At 52.8% G+C, this 26604-nt stretch overlaps 12 protein-coding genes and 1 non-coding gene across 13 annotated transcripts; 7 read left to right on the forward strand and 6 right to left on the reverse strand.

Moving 5' to 3' along the window:
* Positions 1-38: 38 nt before the first annotated feature.
* BDW47DRAFT_121653 (uncharacterized protein) lies at positions 39-1370 on the reverse strand (the record flags this gene model as incomplete). Its single annotated transcript, XM_024815668.1, has 1 exon — positions 39-1370. The coding sequence occupies one exon, from the start codon at positions 1368-1370 to the stop codon at positions 39-41; it is 1332 nt and encodes a 443-aa protein (XP_024676563.1).
* A 547-nt stretch (positions 1371-1917) lies between these two features.
* On the forward strand, positions 1918-4062 carry BDW47DRAFT_121654 (HET domain-containing protein; the record flags this gene model as incomplete). Its single annotated transcript, XM_024815669.1, has 3 exons — positions 1918-2089; positions 2150-3726; positions 3832-4062. 3 exons carry the CDS (start codon positions 1918-1920, stop codon positions 4060-4062), a joined length of 1980 nt encoding a protein of 659 aa, XP_024676564.1.
* Positions 4063-5150: 1088 nt separating this feature from the next.
* BDW47DRAFT_114705 (pectate lyase family protein) lies at positions 5151-6345 on the forward strand (the record flags this gene model as incomplete). The annotated part of the gene is made up of 4 exons (XM_024814703.1): positions 5151-5249; positions 5329-5641; positions 5721-5806; positions 5875-6345. 4 exons carry the CDS (start codon positions 5151-5153, stop codon positions 6343-6345), a joined length of 969 nt encoding a protein of 322 aa, XP_024676565.1.
* A 273-nt stretch (positions 6346-6618) lies between these two features.
* Positions 6619-8146, reverse strand: BDW47DRAFT_114706 (FAD-dependent oxidoreductase; the record flags this gene model as incomplete). Its single annotated transcript, XM_024814704.1, has 2 exons — positions 6619-7020; positions 7097-8146. 2 exons carry the CDS (start codon positions 8144-8146, stop codon positions 6619-6621), a joined length of 1452 nt encoding a protein of 483 aa, XP_024676566.1.
* Positions 8147-9861: 1715 nt separating this feature from the next.
* BDW47DRAFT_t3 lies at positions 9862-9935 on the reverse strand. Its single transcript has one exon. It is a non-coding gene; the product is annotated as a tRNA-Ile (tRNA).
* Positions 9936-10086: 151 nt separating this feature from the next.
* BDW47DRAFT_1911 (putative MFS multidrug transporter) lies at positions 10087-12031 on the reverse strand. Its single transcript, XM_024818412.1, has 6 exons — positions 11699-12031; positions 11390-11635; positions 11053-11337; positions 10499-10999; positions 10267-10440; positions 10087-10218 (listed from the first exon to the last, which is right to left on the reverse strand). Exons 1-6 carry the CDS (start codon positions 11793-11795, stop codon positions 10127-10129), a joined length of 1395 nt encoding a protein of 464 aa, XP_024676567.1. The 5' UTR covers positions 11796-12031; the 3' UTR covers positions 10087-10126.
* A 1641-nt stretch (positions 12032-13672) lies between these two features.
* Positions 13673-14757, reverse strand: BDW47DRAFT_97392 (nuclear transport factor 2 family protein). Its single transcript, XM_024820416.1, has 2 exons — positions 14491-14757; positions 13673-14426 (listed from the first exon to the last, which is right to left on the reverse strand). The coding sequence occupies exon 2, from the start codon at positions 14357-14359 to the stop codon at positions 13967-13969; it is 393 nt and encodes a 130-aa protein (XP_024676568.1). The 5' UTR covers positions 14360-14426; positions 14491-14757; the 3' UTR covers positions 13673-13966.
* Positions 14744-15130, forward strand: BDW47DRAFT_97394 (uncharacterized protein). The gene has a single exon (XM_024820417.1). The coding sequence runs from the start codon at positions 14850-14852 to the stop codon at positions 15021-15023; it is 174 nt and encodes a 57-aa protein (XP_024676569.1). The 5' UTR covers positions 14744-14849; the 3' UTR covers positions 15024-15130.
* A 222-nt stretch (positions 15131-15352) lies between these two features.
* On the reverse strand, positions 15353-16799 carry BDW47DRAFT_121659 (SGNH/GDSL hydrolase family protein; the record flags this gene model as incomplete). The annotated part of the gene is made up of 4 exons (XM_024815670.1): positions 15353-15941; positions 16000-16110; positions 16157-16590; positions 16635-16799. 4 exons carry the CDS (start codon positions 16797-16799, stop codon positions 15353-15355), a joined length of 1299 nt encoding a protein of 432 aa, XP_024676570.1.
* Positions 16800-17118: 319 nt separating this feature from the next.
* On the forward strand, positions 17119-18467 carry BDW47DRAFT_1942 (SDR family NAD(P)-dependent oxidoreductase). The gene is made up of 2 exons (XM_024818416.1): positions 17119-17611; positions 17660-18467. Exons 1-2 carry the CDS (start codon positions 17252-17254, stop codon positions 18212-18214), a joined length of 915 nt encoding a protein of 304 aa, XP_024676571.1. The 5' UTR covers positions 17119-17251; the 3' UTR covers positions 18215-18467.
* Positions 18468-18911: 444 nt separating this feature from the next.
* Positions 18912-20296, forward strand: BDW47DRAFT_114708 (putative MFS transporter; the record flags this gene model as incomplete). Its single annotated transcript, XM_024814705.1, has 2 exons — positions 18912-18915; positions 18975-20296. The coding sequence occupies 2 exons, from the start codon at positions 18912-18914 to the stop codon at positions 20294-20296; spliced, it is 1326 nt and encodes a 441-aa protein (XP_024676572.1).
* A 922-nt stretch (positions 20297-21218) lies between these two features.
* On the forward strand, positions 21219-23390 carry BDW47DRAFT_97397 (cytochrome P450). Its single transcript, XM_024820418.1, has 6 exons — positions 21219-21571; positions 21617-21929; positions 22010-22553; positions 22618-22731; positions 22798-22961; positions 23061-23390. Exons 1-6 carry the CDS (start codon positions 21346-21348, stop codon positions 23218-23220), a joined length of 1521 nt encoding a protein of 506 aa, XP_024676573.1. The 5' UTR covers positions 21219-21345; the 3' UTR covers positions 23221-23390.
* A 254-nt stretch (positions 23391-23644) lies between these two features.
* BDW47DRAFT_130370 (putative DNA helicase) lies at positions 23645-26359 on the forward strand (the record flags this gene model as incomplete). The annotated part of the gene is made up of 5 exons (XM_024817084.1): positions 23645-24174; positions 24239-24271; positions 24321-25750; positions 25798-25858; positions 25944-26359. The coding sequence occupies 5 exons, from the start codon at positions 23645-23647 to the stop codon at positions 26026-26028; spliced, it is 2139 nt and encodes a 712-aa protein (XP_024676574.1). The 3' UTR covers positions 26029-26359.
* Positions 26360-26604: the final 245 nt, after the last annotated feature.

Below are 26604 nucleotides of genomic sequence, written 5' to 3' on the forward strand. Positions count from 1 at the left end.
GAATCTAGGTGTTGGCTTCGTTCTTAAGAGAGACTACTCTATTCTACAGGCAGCTCACCACCATATATCATATATGGGACCTTCAACCCCAGATCTCCCACCAGACCAGGTGGAATGTAGGTGCCACCGTTCCGCTCAAAAGCCATAACAGCCGTATCAAAATCAGGCATCTTGCCCGTGTGTTCCGACCACAGTCGGAACTGAACCCTGAAACTATCCTGCATGGCTTCCCACTCCGCATGCGAGTCATCCGTTTCCTGCATCGCGGCCATTGTAAGACGAAGCGCCTCTTCGATGTCTAAAATGTCGTTGGTCTTTTCATAGAGCCTCTGAAAGGCGCGGGCGACACCTAATAGCTGTTGCGCCTTATCCTCCGCGTTATCTTGGACAAGCATCTGGAAAATGTGGCTCCTTTCGAGAATACCTTTTTTGGGTTGCGGTACATTGCCTGTCTTGCTGAAGTATAATTTTGCGTGTATCCGCAAATTATGATATGCAATGTGCTTAGCAGAAATTGGATGGCCTTTTAGCGGCGTCGTCGGCGCGAATTCCACAGCAGTGGTTCCATATTCAACCGCTTTTGCCATATCTTCTGGGGAGCTCGTCAGCTGATAGCGGCGCCCGAATGCAGCCGCGAGCTCGTGGGCAGGGTCGAACTTTTCTTCATCACTGTCCGAGACAGCAAGTAACGATTCAAAGATACCGATGAAGCTGTCCAGGTCTGAATTGAGCTGCGTTTTTTCGAACCGCTTGTCGAGTAATTGGGCCAAGTCCCTCCGCAGGGCCCTTCCGAGAGGGTGTTCTATTGGCGCGATGAAAACTGCACGCTGTGCCACACCAATTGCTTCATCTAGGTATTTTGAGTGCTCTGTATGCTTGTACCCAGCACTGTACAAGGCAGACAGGATCTTCAGCAGAAACGCATGACCCGGGCTACCTGTCTGGATGAGATCGAGCATTGGGACGACGATTTCGATAGAATCTTCAATTGGTATTTCCCCTTTCCTCTCACGATATCGAAAGCAGAGGATGCGTTCTAGATTTATAAAGTAGACCTGTGCGCCTTCCACATGCGGCTGACGGATGGTGATATTCACAGCAGTTTTGATCGCATTCACGGCCTCGTCTAAGTCATTAGAGCCACCGTTAGAGGCCTGATATCGCTGCTGGTAGCAGGAAGCGAGAACGCAGAGAGCCCCTGCTTTGTCCCCTTCGTGTCTGGACGGGTCCTGGACCGAAGCTTTTGCGTGTTTGATGGCCGCGTCGATATGTTCCTGGGCAGATGTGGTACTGAATTTTTCTAGCTCTTCGAGAGCAAGCTTGAGGTCTTCCTGCGACGAGGGGCTTGTGGATTTTGATGGTATAGACATAATTGATTATGAGACGGTCAAGTCCATTCACAACATACTCTATCCAAGAATAAGCTGGTTCAGGGAGACAGACCAACGATAGACGTCTAAAGGCTGACGTTTTCCGCCCCACTTGGGTTTGCTAGTGGGTGAAAAAGCTGAGCGGGGTTGCTTGTTCGTTGAGCGTGCTAGGGGCAGAAGTCGACGTCGTGGATTATATGGACGGTCTCCTCGGCGTTGATAGAAAATTAGCTCACGCGCAATGGCGGTCGATATGAATAATATATTCCACGATTCTGTGGCTGAATGCCCCGTATGCCTTGACTTAAACAGAGAGTACCTCCGTCGTCAATGGCGTTCTGTTGGTGGACTGTTTGGGGCGGAGTCCGAACACTCTGTGACTCTCAAGCGTCTTTCAGAGAGCTTGGCATCAACAGGTTGTGCAGGATGTGCTTTGATTTCCAGCGCCGCAGACAAAATCAAAGAAGAGTTCGGCGTGGGATTTAGAAACGTTGCGGTTGAGTTTCTTGACAACGAGCAAACATCAGGCCTCTCAATAACACTGACAATGCTACACCCAATCCATACTCAACCGGGAGACTGGGAGAGAGCACATGATAATCCTGACTTAAAAATTATCACCTGTACGGGGCCCAGCGAGAAGAATCCTAACCGAGAATGGGAGTATAAGATATCCTCGCCAGGGTATGAGGTATTTCTGCCATTCGTCGCGACGGAAAGTGAGTTTCGCTTGCAAATCACTGAGAGCGCAAGAATTTTACTGACGGTCAAAGCTACAGAGACAGACTCGCATTCTACGTGGAACAGCATTCTCCGACGGCCCTCCCGATGTGGAAACACAGGGGACGATAAAGCTCTCCGATTCACGCGCTCAAAGCTAAGCGACTGCCAGGAAAACCATTTGGAATGCAACCTAGAAGAGCGGGACTGGGGTCTTCCAACAAGGGTTCTGGACCTGGGTGACAGAGTCAGCCCGTTGACGTCCGATACGAGGCTCTATGTGACGCATAGGGAGCCGGAAGCATACGTCTGTCTCAGTCATTGCTGGGGCTCAGATGGAGGATCGAGGCCTTTAGAAACGACAGTCGAAACACTGTCCGAGTTTGAGCAGGGAATCTCGTACCAAAATCTGCCAAAGACATTCCAAGATGCGGTCGTTTTCACGCGAAAGCTAGGGTACCGTTTTCTCTGGATTGACTCGCTGTGTATTGTCCAAGATGACAACGACGACTGGCTGAGGGAAGCCGGACGCATGGCCAGTATCTATGAGAATGCAGATCTAACACTGGCTGCAGCTTCGTCGTCAAACAGCAAGGGTGGTCTATTCTTCAAGACGATTCCTGAGTCCCTCATCGAGGGGAACGAGCATGAAGAACTACATCCTGCACTTCGTCGATTCTCGGATCCATCATTCTTTGAGTATGGCCGTCGTCAATCGCTTGTAGAAAAGTCAGGCCCGGACGTTAGCTCTCCGCTAATAAAGCGTGCTTGGATATATCAAGAACGCATCCTCTCTCGCCGCATGCTGTACTTCACGCCGCTGGAGCTCGTCTTTGAGTGTCGAGACTCAAATAGTTCCGAGTCTGGCTATCAGTGGATTGATTCTAGCTGTAAACATGCCTTCACGCCTGTTTACAGCGCAAAGATCTCTGGCGAATTGGTTCCATCCCTGTGGCGCAAAGTGGTGAGCGACTTTACCCAGCTTGAGCTCACTCTAAACAAGGACACATTACCAGCCATAGCCGGTGTTGCCACGAGATTTTCCAAACGATTAGAGGGAGAAAACCCCATCGGCTATCTAGCCGGTGCGTGGAGAGAGACATTTATTCAAGACATGCTCTGGGAGGCAGATTCCCGTACAGCTGGTAGCTCGTCGCGCATCGACGCCGGCATACCCTCCTGGTCCTGGGCTCGGAGTGACCTGCCTAAAACTTACCAAGATACGAATTACCTGCATGCCCTCTGTCACCTCGAAGATGCAGTCTGCGTCCCTCTTGATTCCACAGGCAATTTTTTCACCGGCGTGAGCTCTGGCTACGCCGTTCTTTCCGGGCACTTGCTACCGGCAACAATGAGGTGCGCTGGTATGGTGGTCGATCAGAACCCGAGGGTGCACTACCAGCCGGATAGGGACTACGCCTGGTTTGACGAAGGACCCGATAAAGTCAACGTTGGGGACGAGTTGTTCGTGCTCCCGCTGTTGGTGTCACAGACTGATCATGATCTTCGTATCCATGCGCTCGTTCTCCGACGCTGTAGCAGCAACAGCGACGCCTTCATACGGATTGGTATCTTTGGGATGCCAATTTCGGTGCACCATCTTCAAAGTCATAATTATATCTTTGAGGGGTCTGACGTATGTCTCAAGATGTACAAAAAGCTAGTTACATTCGGAGAATCATTGCTAGGACCGGATGGTTTGTATCGCGTCCCAGAAAAGGCTAACCCGCTCTGGCTCCAGCCTGAGTTCGAGAGTTCGCAATCCAGTTTCCGGGCCCAGGCGAACTATCTTCATCTTTGTTTGTATGGGCCTAAGGCAGAGTTCAAGTTCAATGAGTTCTTCGGTCAGATGCATCTAGACAAGTTGAGGTTTGCAATGAAGGCCGAGATGGAAAGGGTAGAAGAATGGCGCTGTCGAGAAGCAGGAGGGGAAGTGCAGGTTCATCCGAGGAGTTTGATTAAGATAGTATGAGGTATTTGAGAATATTTGTTGGAGTATAGACTCCTTAATATCCCGAATCGGAAGTTTTGGAAATCAATATACTCTATGCTATGGATATGTTCAGTCAAGTAGGGGTCACTGGCACAGCTGGAAGAACACAGCTCGGCTTGTATCACTCTCACGAGTCACTGCGTACTCTACTGGAGGGTTTAATAAAATAATATTACTACTTCCTTTCTGTTAAGCTAGAAGCTGTCACGGGAATCAAAATCTGGAGGTGAATCAATATGCCACCAATCACGCAAATCCGACCCCTGCTACCCCAGTGTATGATCCCAAAATGGGATTAATATCACCCATCGCTGATTCTCACGAAGCCTCGTCAAGCTAACTGGTGGATTATCCAGCACAATGACCTTATTCTGTTTGATAAAACTTTATTGGCCACTAAATGCACCCCTGAAGAAAGGTAAGGCATATGCCACGACGATCTAAGCCCTATAAACTACAAAAACTATATCCAGCCGCGTGGACAAATCTCGGTCCATAATATCCCACCTCTAACACCCATTCCCGGTTGAACCATGACAGAACTGACGTTCGTCACGATTATGTCTCAGCGATCTATCTCAAGCAGATCAAGTCTCCACGTAAAGGACTAGCAGGGGTGTCGCGGCCCATCTCAAACAACCGGTCCCATTAGTGGAAGTTCTCCTGTCTCAACCACGTTCCTGTCATAGCTTGCTACAAGCTCTTGAGACGGGTAGCTGAGACAAAGCTATCCTTGGGTCGGAACCCTCGGGATGGGGCCATTCGCGGAATTTCTCGGTCGTCTGCCGAAACCGACTTTGCTGCTTTCAAGGTCGTATGGGGAAAACTTTTCCACCTATTGAATGGGCTTCTCCAATTTGGGCTAGGGATAGAGTTTCTAGAGATTGATTGTCAGGAGAGCAACACCGTCCTGGGAACTATGGATACAGATGCATGGTGTTGAGGACAAATATATATAAAGGCCCTGTGCTGGCAGGAGTTATTCGACTATCCAGCAGCAGTCTCCTTCTAAACTGTCCAATATTGACTACTATCTACCACGTCGGTCATCTTCCGAAACACTCACCATGAACAACAAGCTGGTTCTCGCCCTGACTGCCCTCCTGTCTCAACAGGCTCTGGCAGTCCCCACCGCAACCATCGAGAAGCGCGCCTCCGCTGATGACGTTTGTCTCCCTCCCATCCCGCCTGCATAACAAACTACATGCACAGATGGCAGTTGAGAAACATGCTAATTCCTAATAGAAAGCATTCGGCTTCGCCTCCCTCAACGGCGGTACCACCGGCGGCGCAGGCGGCACTACCACCACCGTCTCCGACTACGCGGCCTTCACCGAAGCCGTGACCAACGACGAGCCCAAGGTGGTTGTCGTGTCCGGCACGATCAAGGAAGCCGCCGACCAGGTCAAAGTAGGCAGCAACACGAGCATCCTCGGCGAGGACGACAGCGCTGTGCTCGACGGCTTCGGTCTGCTCGTCAAGGAGAAGAAGAATGTTATCATTCGCAACCTGGGCGTGCGCAATGTGCTGGCTGATAATGGAGATGGGATTGGTGTTCGTATGTTTTCTCTTCCTTTATTGATGTCTTGCTTGGCTGTACAGTGGTTGTGGGGATACAGATTTCTAACAAGAAGCAGAGATCTCGACCAACGTGTGGATCGACCACTGCGATCTGTCGTCCGACAGGGACCACGACAAGGACTACTACGACGGGCTGATCGACGTATGACCCCAATACACCATATCAACAACCCCATCTTTCTCCATATATCATACTAACCCAACCCCCAGTTCACCCACGCTGCCGACTATGTCACCGTCAGCAACAGCCACATCCACGACCACTGGAAGGCCTCCCTCGTCGGGCACAGCAACAGCAACGAAGAAGAAGACACCGGCCACCTGCGCATCACCTACGCCAACAACCACTGGGCGAACATCAACTCGCGTGCTCCGTCCTTCCGCTTCGGCACGGGCCACGTCTATAACAGCTACTTCGAGGCCGTCAACGACGGCATCAACACACGACTGGGCGCGCAGCTTCTCGTCGAGAGCAACGTCTTCGTCGACGCTAAGAAGCCGCTCTATGCGACTGATGAGGGCTTCGCTGTTGAGAGGGATAATGACTTTGGGAGCGCGGAGAATGCGGCGCCTGAGGGGACGCTTACGGAGGTGCCGTATGAGTATACCCTGCTTGGCTCGGGTAAGGTTAAGGAGGCGGTTGTTGGTGTTGCGGGGCAGACTTTGAATTTTGGAGCTTGATTTTGGAAATTACTCTTATCTGTGCGTACATAGTGTCCTGGGGGGCTTCGGTGGGGATGAGTCTTGGATAGTGGCTGGCTTGAAGTAGCAATGCAATCATGGTATAGCAGTATAATATACACGCGTAGAAAATACATGTCGTTCCACATAGGAAAGAGATAGAAAAAGAGTATGTGGTGCGTTGGGGTAGCGGTCAATAACCACATGAGAAAAGAAACGAACATAAGAAACAAACCGAGAACAGTCCCAGCATGAAAAGTTAAAATAATATAGTTAAATACCCAACCTCTTTAACTCCTTCTCCACGGTATACAACCTCTCCCCAGAAGGCGAATACACCTCATCACCAGAAGAAAACGCACTCGTTCCTTCCCCATCAGGGATCTTAATCGCCGAAGCGTCATACTCCCATGCCGCCTGACGCTCGTCCCGCGAGTGCCGTAGATGGAACGGCAGCGTCCACTCCTTCAGTCGACCCTCTAGCATGCTCATGTCGCGATTCTTGTCCCACATGCGTCGGGATGCCTTGAAGGCGCTCTGTACTGTGTCGCGTCGTAATGACTCGTATGCCCGGAAGGCGGCGCGTGGATGCTCGTATCGGTGGCGGGCGAGTGTGCGGGAGAAGAGGATGGCGTCGTCGAGAGCATAAGCGGCGGATTCGTCGCGAGGAGGCATCTATGTTTGTTAGTTCGATTCATGGAATACAATAGGACGAGAAGTGTGGAAGGGGGGGGGGGGGTCTAAGACATACGGCGTGTGCGGCGTCCCCGAGCAACAGAGCCCGGTCGGTGTGCCACTTCCCATTCGGTGGTACCTGGTATACCGGATAAAGGATCCAGTCGGCGTGGGTGCAGGCCAGCTCGCGGATGCAGGGCAGAGCAGACTTGCCGAAGCGGATGCGCATCTCCTCGGCTAGAGCGCGCTTGATGGCGGAACGGGTGCGCCAGTCCTGCCCGTTGTCGAGACGGTAGTCGGAGAGCAGCTGCTCGTCGAACTGCACGATCGCGGCTAGGAAGATCTGTTCGCGGTCGCGGTCGCAGTAGCTGGTGAGGAGGGAGCCGTGGCGTGAGATGTTCATGGCTGAAGCGTTAAAGTGGACCTTCGATTGCAGGGCGTCGGTGTCGACGATGCTCTGGAGGAAGGAGATGCCCGTGTATTGTGAATGACACTCGGGCGCCACCCAGCGGGTGCGTGTCGCTGAGTGCACTCCGTCGCAGCCCAGCACGAGGTCGCCCTGTGCGGTAGTGCCGTCTTCGAAGTGCAGCTTGCCACCGTCTTCCAGGTCCTCGCCGCGCACCAACTTCTTGCCGAACTCAATGCTAATATTCTTGGTGCGTTCGGCCACCGAGAGCATGGCGAGGGACAGCACAATGCGCATCACGCGTCGGCCTTTGTAGCCGCCGACGCCGTTCCCGCACCGGTCTGTGAAGTCGATCGAGCCCAGTGATCGGCCGGACCGGCTTGAGAACAGCTCGATGCAGTCGACATCGGCGCCGCCTGCGGAGCCGTGGCGGTTAAGCTCATCTAAGACGCCGAGCCGGTCGAGGTGTCGCTGGGCCACCGGAGTCAGGTTGATGGCACCACCTGAAGTGGAGAGCACATCGTTGCGCTCGTATACAGTGATTTGAAGGTCTGGGACGTAGGGGCCCAGCTCCTGGGAGATGGACAACGCCGAGGCGATGCCGGCGATTCCCGCGCCGACGATCAGGATCTTTCGCGGCGGTTCGCCTTTGGGGGTGGAAGAGCCCGTTGTGGAAGGTGTTCTCGTGGAAGGCGTCCTCGGCTCTGCCGGGAGCCACATCCATGTCTTGCCCACCAATTGCGGGACCAGCTGGTTATCATCCTCCATGGTTGTGCTTCATCGGAAATAGTGGGATATCCTTCTCCCTATAAGAGATGCATGGACTGAAAGAAGGGGGAGGTAAGGAAAGATCGAGAGCACTCGGCCGGGGGAGACACTTGCAGAGATAGGGTTTTCGCGACGTTCCGGATCCATCAACCGCCCTCCCCGCCGGACTTTGTACTCTGTAGGTTGCAGACCCCCGTGTCGACATGCATGTCCAATACGAGACCCATCCAATGGGCCCGACTGCAATGACTTGGTAGTCTCAGAGAAATTTTCCACGGTACTCACTCCCAATTCAGCACATTGTGATTAACAAGATCCACTGTGACTGGGCCTGTAATAGGCGTGGTGTCAGATTAAGACAGTGTGGTGGGTCCGCCTGGCGACCGTTGAGACTTCCGGGTCGGCATTGCGAACCATGGATGCGCCACTGCATAACTGGCGGATTTTCCTGGCCAGGGTGAAGATTGCCGAGGCTGAAAGATTCTGGAAGTAATACCCTGGGACGTTCTACCGCCAACCAGATGCACATGGAGATGGAATTGACCCAACCGATGCAACTGCAGACTGACTCGGTAGTATTCTCTAGACCAGCTTGGGTTAATGGTTAATTAACTGGAGCCGGACTTGACTAAGTTAATCATGGTGGCCAACTAAGTCGACTAGCATATTGCACCTGCTACCCTGTCCAGCAGTTGTTGAGATCTCCCCCGTCGCTTCAATCTCCTGTCGCCCGCTGCTCTCGGACAAGCTCTCCGCTCACTGTAAGTCTCAGGATCGAGATCCACTCTTCATGAGGAGTCAACTCCGCGAGAACAATCATCTGCAGCTCGGTCTAGGCTCGTAAAAAACCAAGGCAGATGCATCTCAAAAGGAGACGCGATGATCATTGCTGCATGATTCGGCACTGGAGCCATCATGTTTCAGATTAAAGACACTATGCCATGTGTGCTAGGAGATTGATCTTCCCCCTTAGGGAGACTCGTCAACCACGGTTGAACGCCGCCAATTTGGCAAGGTGACCAGTCTGTTGGAATCTGCAGCCTAATACGAGGTCGTGCAGTAACTCCGACCTGACGGATCATATACGGCGACGAATACGCATCCTCTCGGCGCTGTTTGATGCGTGTCGTTTGCTCCGAACAAACAAACGACCATCGCCTTGGCGATCTGCTCCCTTGAAAGGATCATGACAAGTCCATTGACCATACTAAGCAAGGCGATCTGGACGGGGTTAGGTGCGGAGTCCGCTCCGGTTGAAAGTTCGCGAATGAAAACAGGCAAGCAGGGACCATTAGGTCGAGCTCCGTCGCCGCCGGCGTTAGAGGATCGCCGATCGCTGTTAACAGGAGCAACTTCTCGGCCAGTGGGTGGGGACTGGGTCGACCATGCGGGGTGGTAAATCTGAATGTGAGGACAAGACTGGGTGTTCCATTCTCCGCCTGTCGGATGTTAGCCGGAAGAAAAAAGATAAAATGGAAATGCAAAAAGGCAGGAGAGACATGAGGTGCTAGTCTGAGATGGGATTGTTTTCTTGGCACCAAGCACCATGACGTCTGTGTAGTCTCACGCGATTAGCGAGATATTTGGATCGTCATATAGGTGGAGGAAAGGAACGGGAAGGAGAGATTGATTGATCTTCAATATTCCGAGGACGAAAAAAAGAAGTGTGGTCCCAGTGAGGCTCGAACTCACGACTTTAGAGTTATTAGCTCTACACTCTAACCAACTGAGTTATAGGACCAGTTGTTGGTGTGCGAGGAAAACTTTGGCTACAGCAGTCTGTGCTATGGTCCTTGTGTTGAACACTATACTGATGTTGATTTTCCGTCAGATTAGATTTTGGATATAATAGTTCAATAGGCGAATAGGTGTCAAAATCGCAATCGACAATCAACCCTGTCTCTACTTTTCTATAGTCCAATGTCGAGATCACTACTCTACACTTTGTCCGCCTACACGCTCGAAGTGCACCTTGTTATCAAGATTGAAAAATGTGAAGATGCCGGTCACGGCGCACAGTCCCGCTGCGACAATTAGCAGATGCAGTGTGGTCGGGGAGACGGTCAACCAACCCATGACACAGTTCATTTCATAGTATCCGATCTGCTCCACCAGAAAACCTGAGAGGATTGGACCCACGAAAGAGCCAGCCGTCCAGCTCATACTGGCCAGCGACAGGGCTCGCGAATAGCCTCCGTTGGGGCCGAAAATGCCAGGATGTTTGGCTTCAATCTCGTCGACGGTCACTAGAGAGGGATGAGTCGCGTCGAAAGGAAAGAAGGAATGACATAAAGGGTTTCATACCAGTCGCCTCGATTGTCCCTGCTCCGTTGAGTAGACACGTCAAAGCGCCTACCAGGGTCACGCAGACCGTGTAGATAGCTTGCCCCGTCTGTCCACCGTTCGCCCAAGGGAAGCGGTCGTCGCCCGGTGTCCCTAGAAGCCACATAACCGGGGTCAGTGCCAAAAAGCCGACCGTGGTCGGCCACCGTGTGCCGACACGGTCCTTCAACCAGCCGCACAGCGGGCTGAGAATGATCCCCGGGCCTTGTAGCGCAAAGAACATCATTCCCGACAGCATGCTTCCCCAGCCGAAGATATCACGCACATGCAATGGGAGCGTGGTGTCGAAGCTGGATATCAGCGCGGCAAAGGTCAGGTAGCTGATGACGCCGGCTACGAAGCGGCGATACCGGAAGATATACGCATAGAACTCCCACCCGGTTTTCTCACCCATCGGCCGGTGTTCTCCAAGAAGAGGGTCATTTTCGGGGTCTGAGCCATTGTGACCAGCACCGGGTGACCCTATCCCATCGTCAGCCCTGCCGTTAACGGAATTGCAGAGGGACAGCACACACCTGGGGTCTGTTTCGGCCGTTCCAGCATGAGCATCCGTAACACGATGTCCACCAGGATGATCGCGAAAGCACTCGACCATGCCAACCAGTAGCCTCCCACCTCGAAGAGGATCCCAGCCACCATAGGACCAGCCGATGTGCCAGCCGCTACGACTAGCGAGATTACCCCATATGTCTTTCCCAGATGCTCCGGCTGCACGTTGTCTGCGATAGTGGCATAGCCTACGACCCAGATAAACGCACTTGCAATTGCCTGGACGAGACGACCGGCAAAGAGGATGAATTCTACATACATCAGGCACCATTGTCTCGGGAAAGAGGTAGCAGAGAATCATACGCGAAGTGGCTAAAGCCAAGACTACCGTCCCAAAAAGCGCCACGGCCAATGAGGCCAGGAGCAAACCCTTTTTGGACCGCAAGCCGTCCGCATAGTGACCGATGAACGGACTGCACACTAACGACGCGATGGCGCTCTCGGCGAGAAGGGAGAAGCTTAAGCGCTGGGTCAAGGAGACATCTAACCCCAGGCGATTCTCAAGGACGTAGGGCAGAATCGGGACGAGAAAGGCATAGAGAAAAACATCTGTAAACCGCAGCATGGACTGTCAGATATGTCAAACCACAATTTGCCAGACGTATGGCTCACCGGTAAACAGGGCCATGGCCATGGCGGCCACGATGAAGACGGGAGAAGACCGCCATTGGTAGCCCCATATGGACTCATGAGTGGTGCTGAAGACCATGCCAGGCCACTAGATACAGGTGGAAAGATGGCACGAGAGTCACGCTCAGGTGTGTTGGTAGAGAAAAGTCCTGGTGATAAACCGGGGGAGCCTCGGGGTGATCTCCGGCGGGGGTGCAGCACTGTCGATTTAGCCACTTGCCCCACATGGTGAGTCGATCCCTTCAGCTTGAGTACATGCATAGCATGGGCTGTTGGTGATTTTTTCTTATTGGGCAGGTAGACGTAAGAAGAAACCTCGAAAACGAGTGATGGTCATTTTCAGATTTGTTTGCTATCCCATTGGGTTACGGAGGAAGTAAGAGCTGAAGATGTTTGCCATGATCGGAGCGATCCTGTCCCGACCGGGCACGTGATGTTACAGAGTTCATATATCCACGAAGGGGATAATATCCAACATGTAACTATTTAGTCATATTGAACTTTGGTATTGCTAATGCAAAATACACCAAGTAATAGCTGTGATAAATCAAGGATAGACTGCAGTGAATGTTGCACAGCTCATGTACACTGACTTCATTGTGTAATGTATGGCGGACGGATCTTCATAAATCATATACATATCCATAATAATGTATTAACATGCTTAGGTTGATCGAGATTATGAGTCTCAAGTATCTGTGCAGACGTAAGTCATATTTGGTTATATACACGGAGGCTGTGTAAGTAAATATATCAATATTGAAGTAGGTGGTCAAGAATATACATCAATATATATATGTAGAGAGGTAAAAATATCGACTTCAATTTAGGTTAATTAAAGAAGACCTATATTACTTTTCTCCTCTTCTATATAGTATCTACTCTATTTTCCCTTTCTTTTCCTTTCCAACCAGCTTCACTTCATCCCACAGCAACCATGTCATCCTGGTTCCTGATGCCATCATGAAACACCTCCATGATAAGAGTCACTGTAGGTCTTCCATTGAAAGTTTAGTGAATGGAAATGAAGTAGCAATATAGACATGGGATTGCATGTTATAGCAGAAAGCAGGCAAAGTTAAGTAGAGGCGTCTGACTCTACAAAATCTCTCTAAAACCTTTGCGAGTTCCCCAACCATCAAACTGAATGATGGGTGGTTATGTACGAAGACCGAAAGTGTCATGGTATCTCTTGTAGCCAAGTGGTTATTACGTTCATCATTTGCAACATGATTCAAAGAATTTACATCGCTATCGTAGCAGTGCTCTTAGTCCTCTCCGATGATGCATTTTTTTTTCAGGTTTCAGAAGAATATCATCTCAGATTTTTGTCGAGATCTTCTGATCAACACACCCGGTTCGACAATCGCAGCGTTCAGATCAACGGGTACGACGCCAAAAACCTATCAAGACTGACACTTATCTAACATAATATTTAATCATGTTAGTTTCTTTAATTGTTCTGATTGCTCTATCGGCTTCCTCGAATGACACCGCAGACACTTGACCTGTCGCGTCGAATATAAGATGACCAACAAAATCCAAAAGTGTCATGATATATTTTTCTTACTGAAAGGTAATCCCGTCACTTTTATTACAACATCATTTTAGGCTGTTTAACCGTGGGCTGTAGGTGATCCCATCTTAAGGGTATGGATACTGAGATGGATACCGCGACGGACACCGCGATGCTAACCAGGCTTGTTTAGGTGCAGCGAAGACTAGCGAGTGTAGTTCGCTGTCCAAAATTTAACTAGAATCCGACGTCTTCGAGACCTTTGATTGGGTCAGAGCCGACGAGGATCTCACAGATGAGAATGGTTTCTACAACTTCCGACAACTTATGATATTCGGATATCCACTCACAGACCGCGGGTGAGAAATTGGAGGTCTCCTTTTCCAATACAACATACAAGCAAATTGGCTATATGTGTGGTTATATCCGGATCCTGCTAGGGCAGGTCAAGATGTGTTACACCTAAATGTCCTTCATCTCGAATTCCAACGGCATGTTTCGTGACATCATACGTGATGTTGAAGACCTCCCCTTTCGACCGCATTGTTCGCCTATTCAATAATATCATTATGGAGAGACTTGAATCTTATTACAAGAAATATCCTATACCGGTACACCCTCGGTATGCGCAATTCGCCCAGGAATATAATATTAAAAAGCCATAACTCATACCACATAGCGCATCACCAGCTGGAAGCAAACAAAACCCAACCCAACCCAAGAAAATCCCAAAACTAAACCAAAGTCTCCTGATGATTCACAATCCGCCACTCCCCATCTGACCCCTGACTCCACGTCGACGACCCCGTCGCCCGAAACTCCCGATTACTCTGGACCGCGTTAATGCGGTATGTGATCGTCCCAGCCATCAAGTCGATAACGTGCACGCGCACCTCGGTGAGTTCGTAGCGGTCAAAGTGGTGGAACGGCGGTGCGAGCGTCTTGGCCAGCGCTGAGCTCCCCTCGCTGTGCACGAGGATGGATGTGTTGGGAAACATGAAGGTCGCTTGATCGTTGCACATTTTTTCGATCTCCGGCGCCGGATCGGCGGATGTGAGTGCCGTCCAGAGACGTCGCTCACAGGCGATGAGGTCCTCGCGGATGCGTTCGTGGATAGAGCCTGGCATCTTTGTTGTGTTCCTTTATTTCCTTAAGAAGTGGTGGGAGGTGGTAGATGAGAGGGTGGGGTTGTTGCTAGTCGAGTAGATAACGGTCAGTGTTTGCCCTCGTCAGAAGATATGCCATGAAGTATACACACCAAATATCAAAAAGCCTGCGCTGTCGTCCGTCCTACCAGAATATCAATCCAGAGTTAGGCAAATCGTAAACACCGGCCACGGTTTTATACAGGACCAGCGGGGAGACAGACGAAGTGACGTCACCGAGCCATGACGTGGGCGATCGGCAACTTTAATATAATTTAATTAACACAACCATGTCTCTTGCCTGCACTCCCTCAATAGCAATGTCAGCAGCGCGTGTCAGCGGTGCATGTCATTGGTTCTGTTTTACGGACGGGTCGCACACACCGTGGGCGTTGTGAAGATCTGATCTTGTATATCAGCGTGATTTTGTCCCTTGCTCGAATCACATTCGCTGCTTGATTCGTGTAGGTGCATGAGGATCGAGATGCGGTGCATTAGTTGGCTGTTACGATATGCAACATCAGGCGATTACCATGTGCGTGTTGCCCCGCTTAGATGGACTTTTGACTTCGTCCACGGGAATGTTGTCGCCTACGGCTGTTGCTTATGCACATCTGGAGCGTGGTCAATGCGGACGACCTTGTAGGTGCGTTGTGTGAAACTACCAAACGATGAGGATGTTGGCAGGGTAAGATTACCTAGTAAGCTCTGATATTGAAGGTAAAAAATGCTGGTCGAAATGCGAGATGTAAACTGATTTGGAAATTCCTCTTCGGTAATGTATCAATTTTAATGCTTCTAGGCTATATCGATGTCCTTATAAATTCGCAGAATTATCACAAATAATACAGCGGAGTGTTCTACAACTACTGTGTATCGAGGCACCCATTGGATCAACCGTCCAGTATATACATTTTGAATATTTCATAAGTACTATCAATATATGGTGGAACCCCAATCATCAGACACATGCACTCAACGAATCATCTTATCAAAAACCCCAATCGGAAACCCATCCGCCATAGCCTGATACCCCACTCCGTTCAAATGCAAATAATCACCCGAGTCATACTCCCCCAGCAACCTCTCGGGGGCCTTCGGATCCCCTACCATCTCATCAAAGTCCACCACAGCATCAAACGCCCCACTATCGCGGATCCACGCATTCACACGCTGTCGCGTGCGCTCCCTCTCAGGATCTGAATAAGGCTGGGTGCCCGCGTCCTCCGCGGGCGCAGAAAACGGCGTGATCGTCGCCCCGATGACGGGGATGCCGGCCGCGTGGAGCCGCGTCGTGACCTGTCTGTATGCGGTGATCAAGTGGGTGCCGAGGGCTTCCTGCGTTGCGGGATCTGTTGCGGCGACGCCAATGTCGTTGACACCTTCGAAGAGGACGGCGCATTGGACGCCAGAGTGGCCGAGGACGTCACGGTCGAGTCGGCTCAGGACGTTGGGGCCAAGCCCGTCGGCTAGGATGCGGTTTCCGCCGGCGGCTTGGTTGAGGAGGGAGAGCTGGGCGGTGGATGGGTCCTGGCGTAGGCGTTTTTGGAGTCGGTCGGGCCATCTGTTTTGTTGTGTTAGAGGTGTCATATACAGTGGGAGAAGGGAAGAAAGGTATTTACCGGTTGTTGGCGTCGGTGTCGCTCCCGCGGCCGTCGGTTATGCTGTCTCCGACGAGGACGCAGCTGCGCGCTGTGCGCGGCAGCAGGCCTTCCACGCTGCTGATGAAATACCTGTCCACGTTAGTGACACCGAGAGGTCTTGAAGGGGGGTCTTTACCAATGTGCGACGCTTGCCACTGAGGGGTCAGTCAGATTGCTGGCGCCTGTCCAGTCCCCGAAGCTCATCCATGAGGTCGTCCGGCTACCAGGGTGGGAGGTGATCGCCCCGCCTTGCTGTCCATTTTGGAGGTAGATATCGACTGTCAAAGTGGTTCCTCCTTTAGGTACATTAATGGGATCAGATACAGCGAGTGCGCCGTTGGGAATGGTCATGCCGCGGCTACCATCAAAGAGGACTTTCTTGGTCGTCCCACGCTGAATAGCACCGGACCCAAGCTTTTGATCTGCTGTGAGGCTGACCGTGACTTCAGTGACATCTAGGTCGGCCAATCCAAACGCATTCGACAATCGCAGGCGAATCTCCTTCGCAGCTTGCGTCAGTCTGATTGTCTGGCGGAGGGTTGAATTGTCGAAAATGGACTCGGTCGAGTTCTGCACCTGTTAGCTGTGAGAGGCGCAGGTGTGATTCAACATACAAATGGAGCCGGCGGCAGGTTGGCCGGCTCAGCCATCTGTGGCATGGAGGCCCAGACGCTGACCCAGTGGTGGCTATCCTGTTCTATGGTAGTGGCCGGCATGCCAGAGCAGATGCCCGTCTGCAGGGCGAGCCCGGCCACAAAGAACGTGAACCTGGGGATCATCTTGGCTACGAGAAGTTCCTATGGCGGCAAAAGTCTGCAGGTCTCTTCCCACATCCCCCGGGACCTCGAGCGGTGGTTTTCACTATTTATCTTTTCAGTAAAGGAGTGCATCCCCTCTGTCGGTTAAATGGGTAAATGCCAACAGGAATACGCCGCTACATCGTCGGCAGAATACAATCCCGTTTTGTTTCAGGGGCCGGGGGATATTGCGGAGGATCATCCACTGGGCATGCGAGGTAGTCACAGCCTACTGCCATGATATTTCAATTGCCGGGCTGATCTCTCTGTCTGAAGCTGTTGTTAGTATAGTGTGCTGCCTGGGGCAGGAGATGTTTGCCTGAAGCTTAACCCCGTTAGCTCCGATGCGGGGAACGAGATCCACAGCTGCACTGTTATTTTCTCGATTCTCTCGTGCTCTTCATTTGTTTTACACAGATCTGTCAGATTGAAAAATGTCTGTGATACAAGCTCAGAAGACTGCTCTCATCACCGGCGCTGCCTCCGGGGTGGGGTTCGCCATCGCCCAGCTCTGTCGTCGGCAGGGTATGCACCTCGCCCTCGTGGACATCGACGCAGGCAACCTCACAAAAGCACGAGACGCGGTGGCTGCGATAGACCCATTGCTCCAGACGGCCAGCTACGCCTTTGACGTTGCCGACCGCACCAAATGGACTGAAACGGCAACACAAATCCAATCGACCTTCCCCACGGGCCTCGATCTGGTCGTGCTGAATGCCGGGAAAGGCTACCGACCGCAGAGCACAGCCGATGGCAAACTGAAGCCCTGGATGGACGTCGAATACTGGCACAAGGTTTGTCACTGCCATATCTAGGAGCACCGACATAGGGCTAACCGGCAGACCCTCGACACCAACGTCATTGGTATTCTCAATGGTATCAACGCTATCATACCGCTGATGCTCGCGCCAGCCTCGGCGCGGTCGCTCGTCATCACTGGTTCCAAACAAGGCATTACGAACCCCCCGGGCGGCGGCAACCCGGCCTATAATGCGTCCAAGGCAGCGGTCAAGAGTTTGGCGGAGCACTTGGCGCACGACATGCGGTCAGACCCAAGCACCGCACACATCGCGGTGCATCTACTGATTCCCGGGTGGACGTGGACTGGAATGATGGGTAACGTTGGGCCGACCGCCGAACACGAGGTCCAAAAGATGGCGGGCGCTTGGTACCCCAGTCAGGTGGCGGACGAGCTACACAGAGAACTGGATAAGGGCCGCTTCTATATTGTCTGTCCCGACGGAGAAACCGACCGTGCGCTGGACCAGGCGCGCATGAAATGGGGCAGCGAAGATGTGGTTGAAGGGCGACCGGCCCTGTCGCGATGGGATACGTCGTGGAAGGAAACGGCGGAGGAGGAGATCCAAGCCGAGGCAGCGCGGCGACGGAACGTGTAGTAAAACCGTCCATATCATGATTGGAGTAGGATTCTAGGGGATCGGGTGGTAGTTCCGTTCTTGGGGGCCATTCCCTGACCCAGATGGTTAACATGCCGTTTCGGGGATAACTCCACAACCCTAAGAACTCTAAGTGTCATCGTCTAGATATCTACCTACCTAACTTGGTTCTCAACGGGCCAAACCGATCAATCCAACTGATATGCTGTCCTATCAGCTTGACAGACCAACCAGAGACGGCTTAGAGTCGATAAGAGCCGACGCATGGCGATCGCCGGGGTAGGACTCCTCACGGTGCGGAGAACATAGCGTGGGGGTATGCTGGTTGGAGATAAGAATGCAACCTGATCGAGGTTGGGGGTTTTTCTTATCATGGACTCATTGAAGGTTTGAATGTCCTGTTCAGATTCCATCTTCATCCCTTGCGTCTGTTCTATCTTCCTTTTTTCCTCTCATTCTCCCCCTCTTCCCGCCCCGGTCTACTATTCAAATCTCCTGGCATAATATGAAGGACCATCAAGACTCGGACAGTGTTATGCATGCAAAGTCGCCAGTCGCGGATTCCCTGCGGGATGATGCCAGCGACAAGTTGGATATTCCCGGGGTCGTCCCCAATGTCGTCCAACCCGTCGACTCGAAAGCAGAGACGAAGCTGTGTCTCAAGTTCGACGTGCGCATTCTCCCCGTGCTGGCCATCATGTGTATGTGAACCCTCTGGGCGCCGAACACTCACGTACAAGCCGAGACTGACACCACCCAGACCTCTGCAGCGCCTTGGACAAGAGCAATCTGAGTAATGCCCAAACCGATGGTCTCAGCAAAGATCTCCATTTCAAGCTTAATCAGTACAACCTCATCGTCTCCATCTTCTTCGTGCCCTATGTCATATTTGCACCCCCCGTCGCGATGCTCGGTAAACGCTTCAGCCCCGCCCGCGTGCTTCCCATCCTGATGTTCTCCTTCGGCTCGTTTACGCTGCTATGCGCCGCGGCGCAAGACTTTGGCGGCATCTTCGCCCTGCGCTGGTTCCTGGGCATGTCCGAGGCCGCCCTATTCCCGCTCGTCATCTACTATCTGACGACCTTCTACCGCCGCGGCGAGCTGGCGCGCCGCCTCGGCATCTTCTACGCAGCTTCGAACATCGCCTACGCCTTCTCCGGCCTGATCGCCTTTGGCGTCTTCCAGATCAAGGGCTCCCATCTGCAGAACTGGCGCTATCTTTTCATCATAGAGGGGGGCTTCACCGTGGTCTTCGCTATTTTCGCCTACTGGTACCTACCGCTCTCCGCCGCCGAAGCCACCTTCCTCTCACCGGAAGAGAAAGCGCTCGCCTTTCACCGCATCCAAGTCGACTCCAGCGCCGTCGTCAACGAGGAGTTCTCCCTCCGCGAAGCGCTCGCCATATTCAAGCAGCCGACGACATTCGCCTTCCTCTCCATCGAGATCTGCCTCGGCGTGCCTCTCCAAGGCGTCGGGCTGTTCCTCCCGCAGATCATCGAGCGTCTGGGCTATTCCCCCGTCAAAACGAACCTGTACACAGTGGCACCAAACATCACCGGCGCGGTAGTGCTCCTCGCACTCGCATTCTGCTCGGACTTCGCGCGTCTGCGCTCCCCCTTTATTGTTCTCGGCTTCCTCTTCACCTTCACCGGCTTCATGATCTACCTCGGCATTGGCGACGTCCACGCCCAGCTGCCCCTCGCGTACTTTGCCACCTTCATGATGACCTGGGGTACCTCCGCCCCGTCCGTTCTGCTCAGTACGTGGTATAATAACAATATCGCCCACGAGGGCCGTCGCGTCCTGTTGACGAGTGTTGGCGTCCCGCTGGCGAATGTCATGGGTCTTGTCAGTAGCAATGTCTTCCGCGAGTCGGACCGTCCCAAGTACATGCCTGCCTTGATCACAGTGGGTGTATTTGGAGCCGTTGGAGCTACCATTGCTGCCTCATTGGGTCTGTTTATGTGGTGCGATAATGCCCGCCGGAATCGTCGCCAGGGGATCGTGGTGCGCGCACAGGACGTACCGACGGATAGGTTGCGGGATGGGCCTGCGAGTGAGGACTTTCGGTGGTTTATTTGATCTCTTTATTATGATTATTTGTTTCTTGGTTCATATTGTTATTCGAGGCGACGGTGGAATTCTGGTTTTGGGTTGGTTAGCTAAAGTACGGTTTGTGGTAGGTTGCCAGGAGCACTGCCATGAATGAATCGCAGTTCATTGAACGTAGTATTCATCATATTTATCTTCTTTCTCTACATAAAGATAGTTGACTATGTCCTATCCCAATGTGCATTATTGTCCTCTCTCCGGACACTGAACCTATAGGTTCTGTATCCCGCTGTTTTCCTCATACTGGGCGAGTTTTTGGTGAGCTGGTCACACCCCGTTGTCCTCTTCATGTCACAGCCCATTTTGGAGCCATCGTCGTCTACACGAGGCAGATCTCGTGTCATGACTAAGCCTGCGACGTTCTGCGGCGCTTCTATACTCCAGCATGACTGGGTCTCTACACAAAAAAGCCTCCAATGTGGGATTCGTGAGAACTACCGAACTGTGCTCGCTTTGTGCCGTCCTTTGCCAAGGTTACACTGCATCTGGGTCCCGCTTGACACATACGAGGATCAATGAATCTTAGGGCACACTGCTCCCGAGTCCCCCATTTCTCAATGTCAGCATTGGGTGATGTGTTTACTTGGTGGGGAAGACAGAAAAGCCCCCTGCTTGCAAATCCCGCCCTCCATAGCCTTTGATCCAACTAGAAGAAGCCATCCACGAGGCTATACAAGCCATCTGCAAGCAAGCCATAACCCCACCACAGAAGAGGCATTGATCATTCACAAGACAATCGCAGTTGACTTTGTCAATAAACTCTGCTGACACATGTGTTTCTTCTGTGGTCTGACCCAGCTGGAATTGAAATTCCACGGACCTCAAAAGCTGGACGACATGGGCCGTGTTGCGTCACACCATCTGACTATTACCACCTTGACTCCGCGCTTTCCACTGCTCACTCATTGAATGGTGGGTTATAAAAAGCTCCCGCTACTGGACTCTTGCAGCCATGGTCGACTTTTCAATTTATCGGTCCTTGGTTGAGTATTGGCATTTTATATGCCCCCCTCAACGAGATGATCTCCACAGCAGCTTTCCAGACTAATCCGTGGGCGCTGGTTATGACCACCGTAACAGCGTACATTGCCTACTGCGTCGTCGAAGCTATCTATCGAGTGTATTTCCACCCACTGGCACGGTTTTCAGGGCCCTGGAAGGCCAAGATCTCAGAGGGATGGTTCTCCGATATCGCCCCCAGCGGGTTCGCCGAGCGGACCCTGGCCGTTCAGCATGATCGATACAGTATGCTTTCTTCTTATCTACTACGATGTACAACTAACAGGATAGAAACGACTGCCCTCCGTGTCGCTCCCAACCAGCTCCACATCACTGACCCCGATGCCTACAAAGTCATCTATAACCAGACAGCGCCCTTCCCCAAAGATGCCGACTACTACAGCACGTACAACACGCCACACTCTCTTTTTACAGAATGCGACCCTGCCCTCCACCGCGAACTGCGCAAGCGCCTCAGTCCGATGTTCTCCCGCGTCGGAGTCACCAAGCTTGAGCCCATCATCCACGAGAAGCTGCGTCTGATGACCGAAAAAATTACTCGTCTGAGCAAGAATGGACCGATTGAAATGAACTACGCTCTTCGGTATCCCCCCTTTCTCTTCCCCTCATTGAAAAAGCATTCCTCAATCACACATAAATACTCATGGGGGGGGGAAAAAACAGAGGCCTCACAGTAGACATAATCAGCGAATTCGCCTTCGGCGAATCCCGCAACGTCATGCAATCCAGCGAAACCTCCTTCGCCGCACGCTTCCTCTCCGCCTTCGACGAGAGCATCGACCTGCCCATCAAAAACTACTACGGCGGCTTCCTGCGCCGGCGTCTCTCACGGATCATCCCACTCTCCGTCTTCGCAAAGATCGACCCCACCGCCGCCGTGCTGCACGAGATCTTCGTCTTCGCCGAGTCCTGCGCGCGCGCCTACAGCGCTCAGGCGGCGGACGCTGGGGGAGGCGCCCAGCACAGCAAGCCCCATCCGATTGTGTTCGATGCCTTGCGGGGTCTCCCTGAGTGGCGTACCCGATACGAGTCTATGGATATGATTGTTGCGGGGTCGGATACGACGGCTTGGACGCTGACGACGGTGTTATTTCATGTGCTGAGGCGAGAGAATGTTAAGAGGAGGATTGAGGAGGCTGCTAGAAGGGCGTTGCCGGATTTGGAGAGCATACCGAGTTATATTGAGTTGGAGAAGGATGAGTATTTGGTATTTATTTTATCCTCCTCCCTCGGGGAGGGCTCAAGATGGACAGTGTTAATGGATGATCTAGTTCGCCTGCGTTAAAGAAGCCCTCCGCCTAGGCACCCCCGTCCCGGGCGTCCTGCCCCGGATTGTACCAAGCGGTACCCCATTCCAAGTAGAAGGGAAGATTGTCCCTCCGGGTGTGAGTACACCTTCCTCTCCTTTCCTCTGCGCCTATCTTCACAGGTGTCACTGACACCTAGGATAGACAATCGTAGGCATGTCCGCACACACAATGCACCTCTCCACCGCAATCTGGGGCCCCGACGCCAGCGTCTTCAACCCAGATAGATGGCTACAACCCGGCGGCAAAGACATGGATCAGTACTTTGTGCCGTTTAGTAAGGGCACGCGGTCGTGCATTGGGATGAAGTATGTCCCGACCTCTTTCGTCTCTATCATTGGTGGATAAAGTTATCCGTTACATAAATTGTCATTGTTGATATTGTGAATGATGGCTAATGAACACAGTCTCGCCTACGCCGAAGTCATAATCGTCATGACATACCTCTTCCGCATGTTCGACATGAAGCTCGTGTCGAAAGAGCCGCGCGTGCGGGAGATGTTCATCCAGATGCCGGATTTGCCGTGCTGTTTGGTGGAGTTCACGCCGCGGGATGGTGATGCTTAGTATGGCTGATGGGCTGGGTGAGAGACGAACGGATGGGTTCAATTTGATCATGGCTGGTGATGGAGGATTGGGTATGGTATGAAGTGGTGATTATATATGCTTATTGGCTTCTATTTTCACGGTTTTCATACCAATCAGGCTGTCTAAATTCAATCAGATGGGATCCTATAGAGTGGAAGTGAAGAGTTATAGACCTGAGACACGTACAATATCTGTAGACACCTCAGGCTCCACCGGACATAACCCCACAACCCCCCACTTTAACTCCGAGCTTCCCACAGCTCAATCAACCGCAGCTCTTCTCCAACTACCTTACCATCAACAATTACTCTACTCTCTTCCCCTATACTCACCAAACGAAGCCCAACAACATAACACCAACCTTCAAAAGCAAAAAAAATAAATAAATAAATAACCTAGATAAATGCCTCCCCTCCCCATCCCCCCCTTCGCCGAAACCCAACAAACCCTCCTCCTCGCCGAACACCAAGCAGAAGTCTCTTCGTCCAAGCTCGCCACAACAGCCGCCTCCGCCTCCCCCTCCACCCGCCGCACCCTCCAAGCAACCGGCTATGCGCTCACAGGTCTAATCCTCTCGCAATGTCGCACAGGAATGGGCGGCCGCGTGGTGGGCGAGTTCGTCGCAGACCCGGCGACGGCTGCGTCTGGTGAGAAGGGAGAGGCGCTGTTGGGGACGCATGGGATGAGGGTTGGGGATGTGGTGCGGGCGAGTGAGGTTGGTTCTGGGTCTGGTTCTTCTGGTGGGGGGAGTGGGAAGAAGGGCGGGAAGGAGAAGGAGAAGGAGAATTCGAAAGAGAAGGCGCTGGAGGGGGTCATTACGCGCGTTGTTGGGGAGAAGAGTGTTTGGGTGGCTTTTGGGCAACGGGGGGGCGGGGGGAAGGCGAAGGAGGATGATGAGGTTGTTGAGGAGTTATGGGGGAAGAAGGTTTGGTTGTATGTCTTGTCTTTCTTCGGGTTTATTCTCTGGGCAGTGGCTAATGGGGGGGGTTGATTATAGGGTTAAACTTGCGAATGACGTTACGTATCGACGGTTGGTTTATCTCTAGAACCTTTTGAGGGAGAGGGACTGACGGGAACAGAATGAACCAGACTATGGAGAAGATGGCCAAAATGACCGACTCCGATCACACCCACTTTATGCGCGTCGCGTTCGGCCATACGACACCTCTACAACCTGACTACGAAGCTATCGGCGACATAGAGTTTCAAGACCCCTCGTTGAACGACTCCCAGAAAGAAGCGATCCGATTCGCGCTCGCGTCGAGGGACATCGCGCTCATCCACGGCCCGCCCGGGACAGGCAAAACGCACACTCTGATCGAGCTCATTCTACAGATGGTGCGGCGGGGACAGCGGGTGCTCGTGTGCGGCCCGTCGAACATCTCCGTGGATAACATTGTTGAAAGACTGGCGCCCAAGAAGGTCCCCGTCGTCCGCGTTGGCCACCCAGCGCGTCTGCTGCCGTCCGTGCTGGACCACTCGCTGGAGGTGTTGACGCATACGTCCGAGGCGGCTGCCATTGTGCGCGACGTCCGCACCGAGATCGACCAGAAGCAGGCGAGTATCCGGAAGACGAGGGCGGCGCGGGAGCGACGGGCTATCTACAGCGACTTGAAGGAGTTGCGGAAGGAGTACCGCGAGCGCGAGTCCAAGTGTGTGGACAACCTCGTCCGCGAAAGTAGCGTCGTGCTGGCGACGCTGCACGGGGCCGGCGGGCACCAGGTCAAAAACCAGAAATTTGACGTGGTTATCATCGACGAGGCTAGCCAAGCCCTGGAGGCGCAATGCTGGATCCCGCTGCTGGGTGCGTCGCGGGTGGTGCTCGCGGGCGACCACCTGCAACTGCCCCCGACGGTCAAGTCCGCCCCGAAACCCTCCGATACCAAAGGCGACAAGACCGACGGCGAGACCAAGACCAAGCTGCCTAACGTATCCCTTGAAACGACCCTGTTCGATCGCCTGCTGAAGATACACGGCGCGAGCATCAAGCGCATGCTTACGACGCAGTATCGCATGCACGAGCGGATCATGCGCTTCCCGTCCGACGAGCTGTACGAGGGGAAGCTCATGGCCGCGGAGTCTGTCCAGGCACGCCTCCTCAAAGACCTCCCGTATGACGTGGAGGAGACGGACGACACCAGAGAGTCCGTGGTGTTCTGGGACACGCAAGGCGGGGACTTCCCCGAAAAGCCCGAGGATGACGGGATCCAGAAGAAGGGAAATCTGCTCGGCGAGAGCAAGAGCAACGAGATGGAGGCGCTGATCGTCGCCAAGCACGTGGAGAACCTCATCCAGGCGGGTGTGCGGCCCGAGGACGTGGCCGTGATCACGCCATACAATGGCCAATTAGCGGTGCTGTCGAAGATGCTGCGGGACAAGTTTCCGGGGCTGGAACTGGGGAGTGTCGATGGGTTTCAGGGCCGCGAGAAAGAGGCGGTCGTCGTTAGTTTGGTGCGCAGCAATGGCGATAAGGAAGTGGGGTTTTTGGCGGAGAAACGTCGGCTGAATGGTATGTCTATCTCTGACCGGTCCCCGAACGATCGCTTACGAGGACAGTGGCCATGACGCGACCCAAACGACACCTCTGTTTATGTGGCGACTCTGAAACCATCAGCCAGTAAGTTCTCCTGTCCCCACATTCCATTCCTCCCCGAGCTGTGTCCGGGTAGGGCCCGTGTTGAAACATTATGTTATTCTTGCAGGGGCAGCAGCTTTCTCAAGCACTGGATGGCGTTTCTGGAAGAGCACTCGGATCTAAGGTATCCCGACGCGGGTGAATTACTGTGAGACGCCGCAGTTCAGCCGTCTCGCATGGCTCATAGTATCGAATCCACGCGGGGTCGGCGACCGATCTGAGACGATGGCGTCCGAGGTCAGCGCATGGCGCGGGACGGTTCTTCTTGAGATAAGACAGCCGTTTGGTCCGCACGGGACAACTCCTTGACCGTGTTCCATATTCCATGGTCCCCTGTCCGATCGATCGAATGGGTAGTCGTGATCAGAACCAGGAGGCAAGCGTAGATAGTGTATACTGAAGCTTCCCGACCGTGTCAATGCGGGGCAAGGAATCTACCACCGAAACCAAACTAGAAAAAAAAAAAAAAAAAAAAAAACATCAAGACACTCGTCGGGCATAGCGTTTGGCGCGCAACGTGGCACACTTCCAAACCATCCACACCTCTATCATTTTATCCTCGCGAATGACCATGATCAAAGTGGTCAGCGTCGCGAGCGGGAATGGAATGGCCTCTGTCTGGGCCTAGAGGCTAGAGCTAGACGATCCTTGCCTTGGGGAGCGGGACGCTGGACACAGGTGTGGTTTTTTTTCCACCGTGGCCGAGCAAATGGCGGTTGTTATTGGCG

The sequence above is a fragment of the Aspergillus candidus genome (assembly GCF_002847045.1).
Source record: "Aspergillus candidus strain CBS 102.13 unplaced genomic scaffold BDW47scaffold_1, whole genome shotgun sequence".
NCBI lineage: Eukaryota > Fungi > Ascomycota > Eurotiomycetes > Eurotiales > Aspergillaceae > Aspergillus > Aspergillus candidus.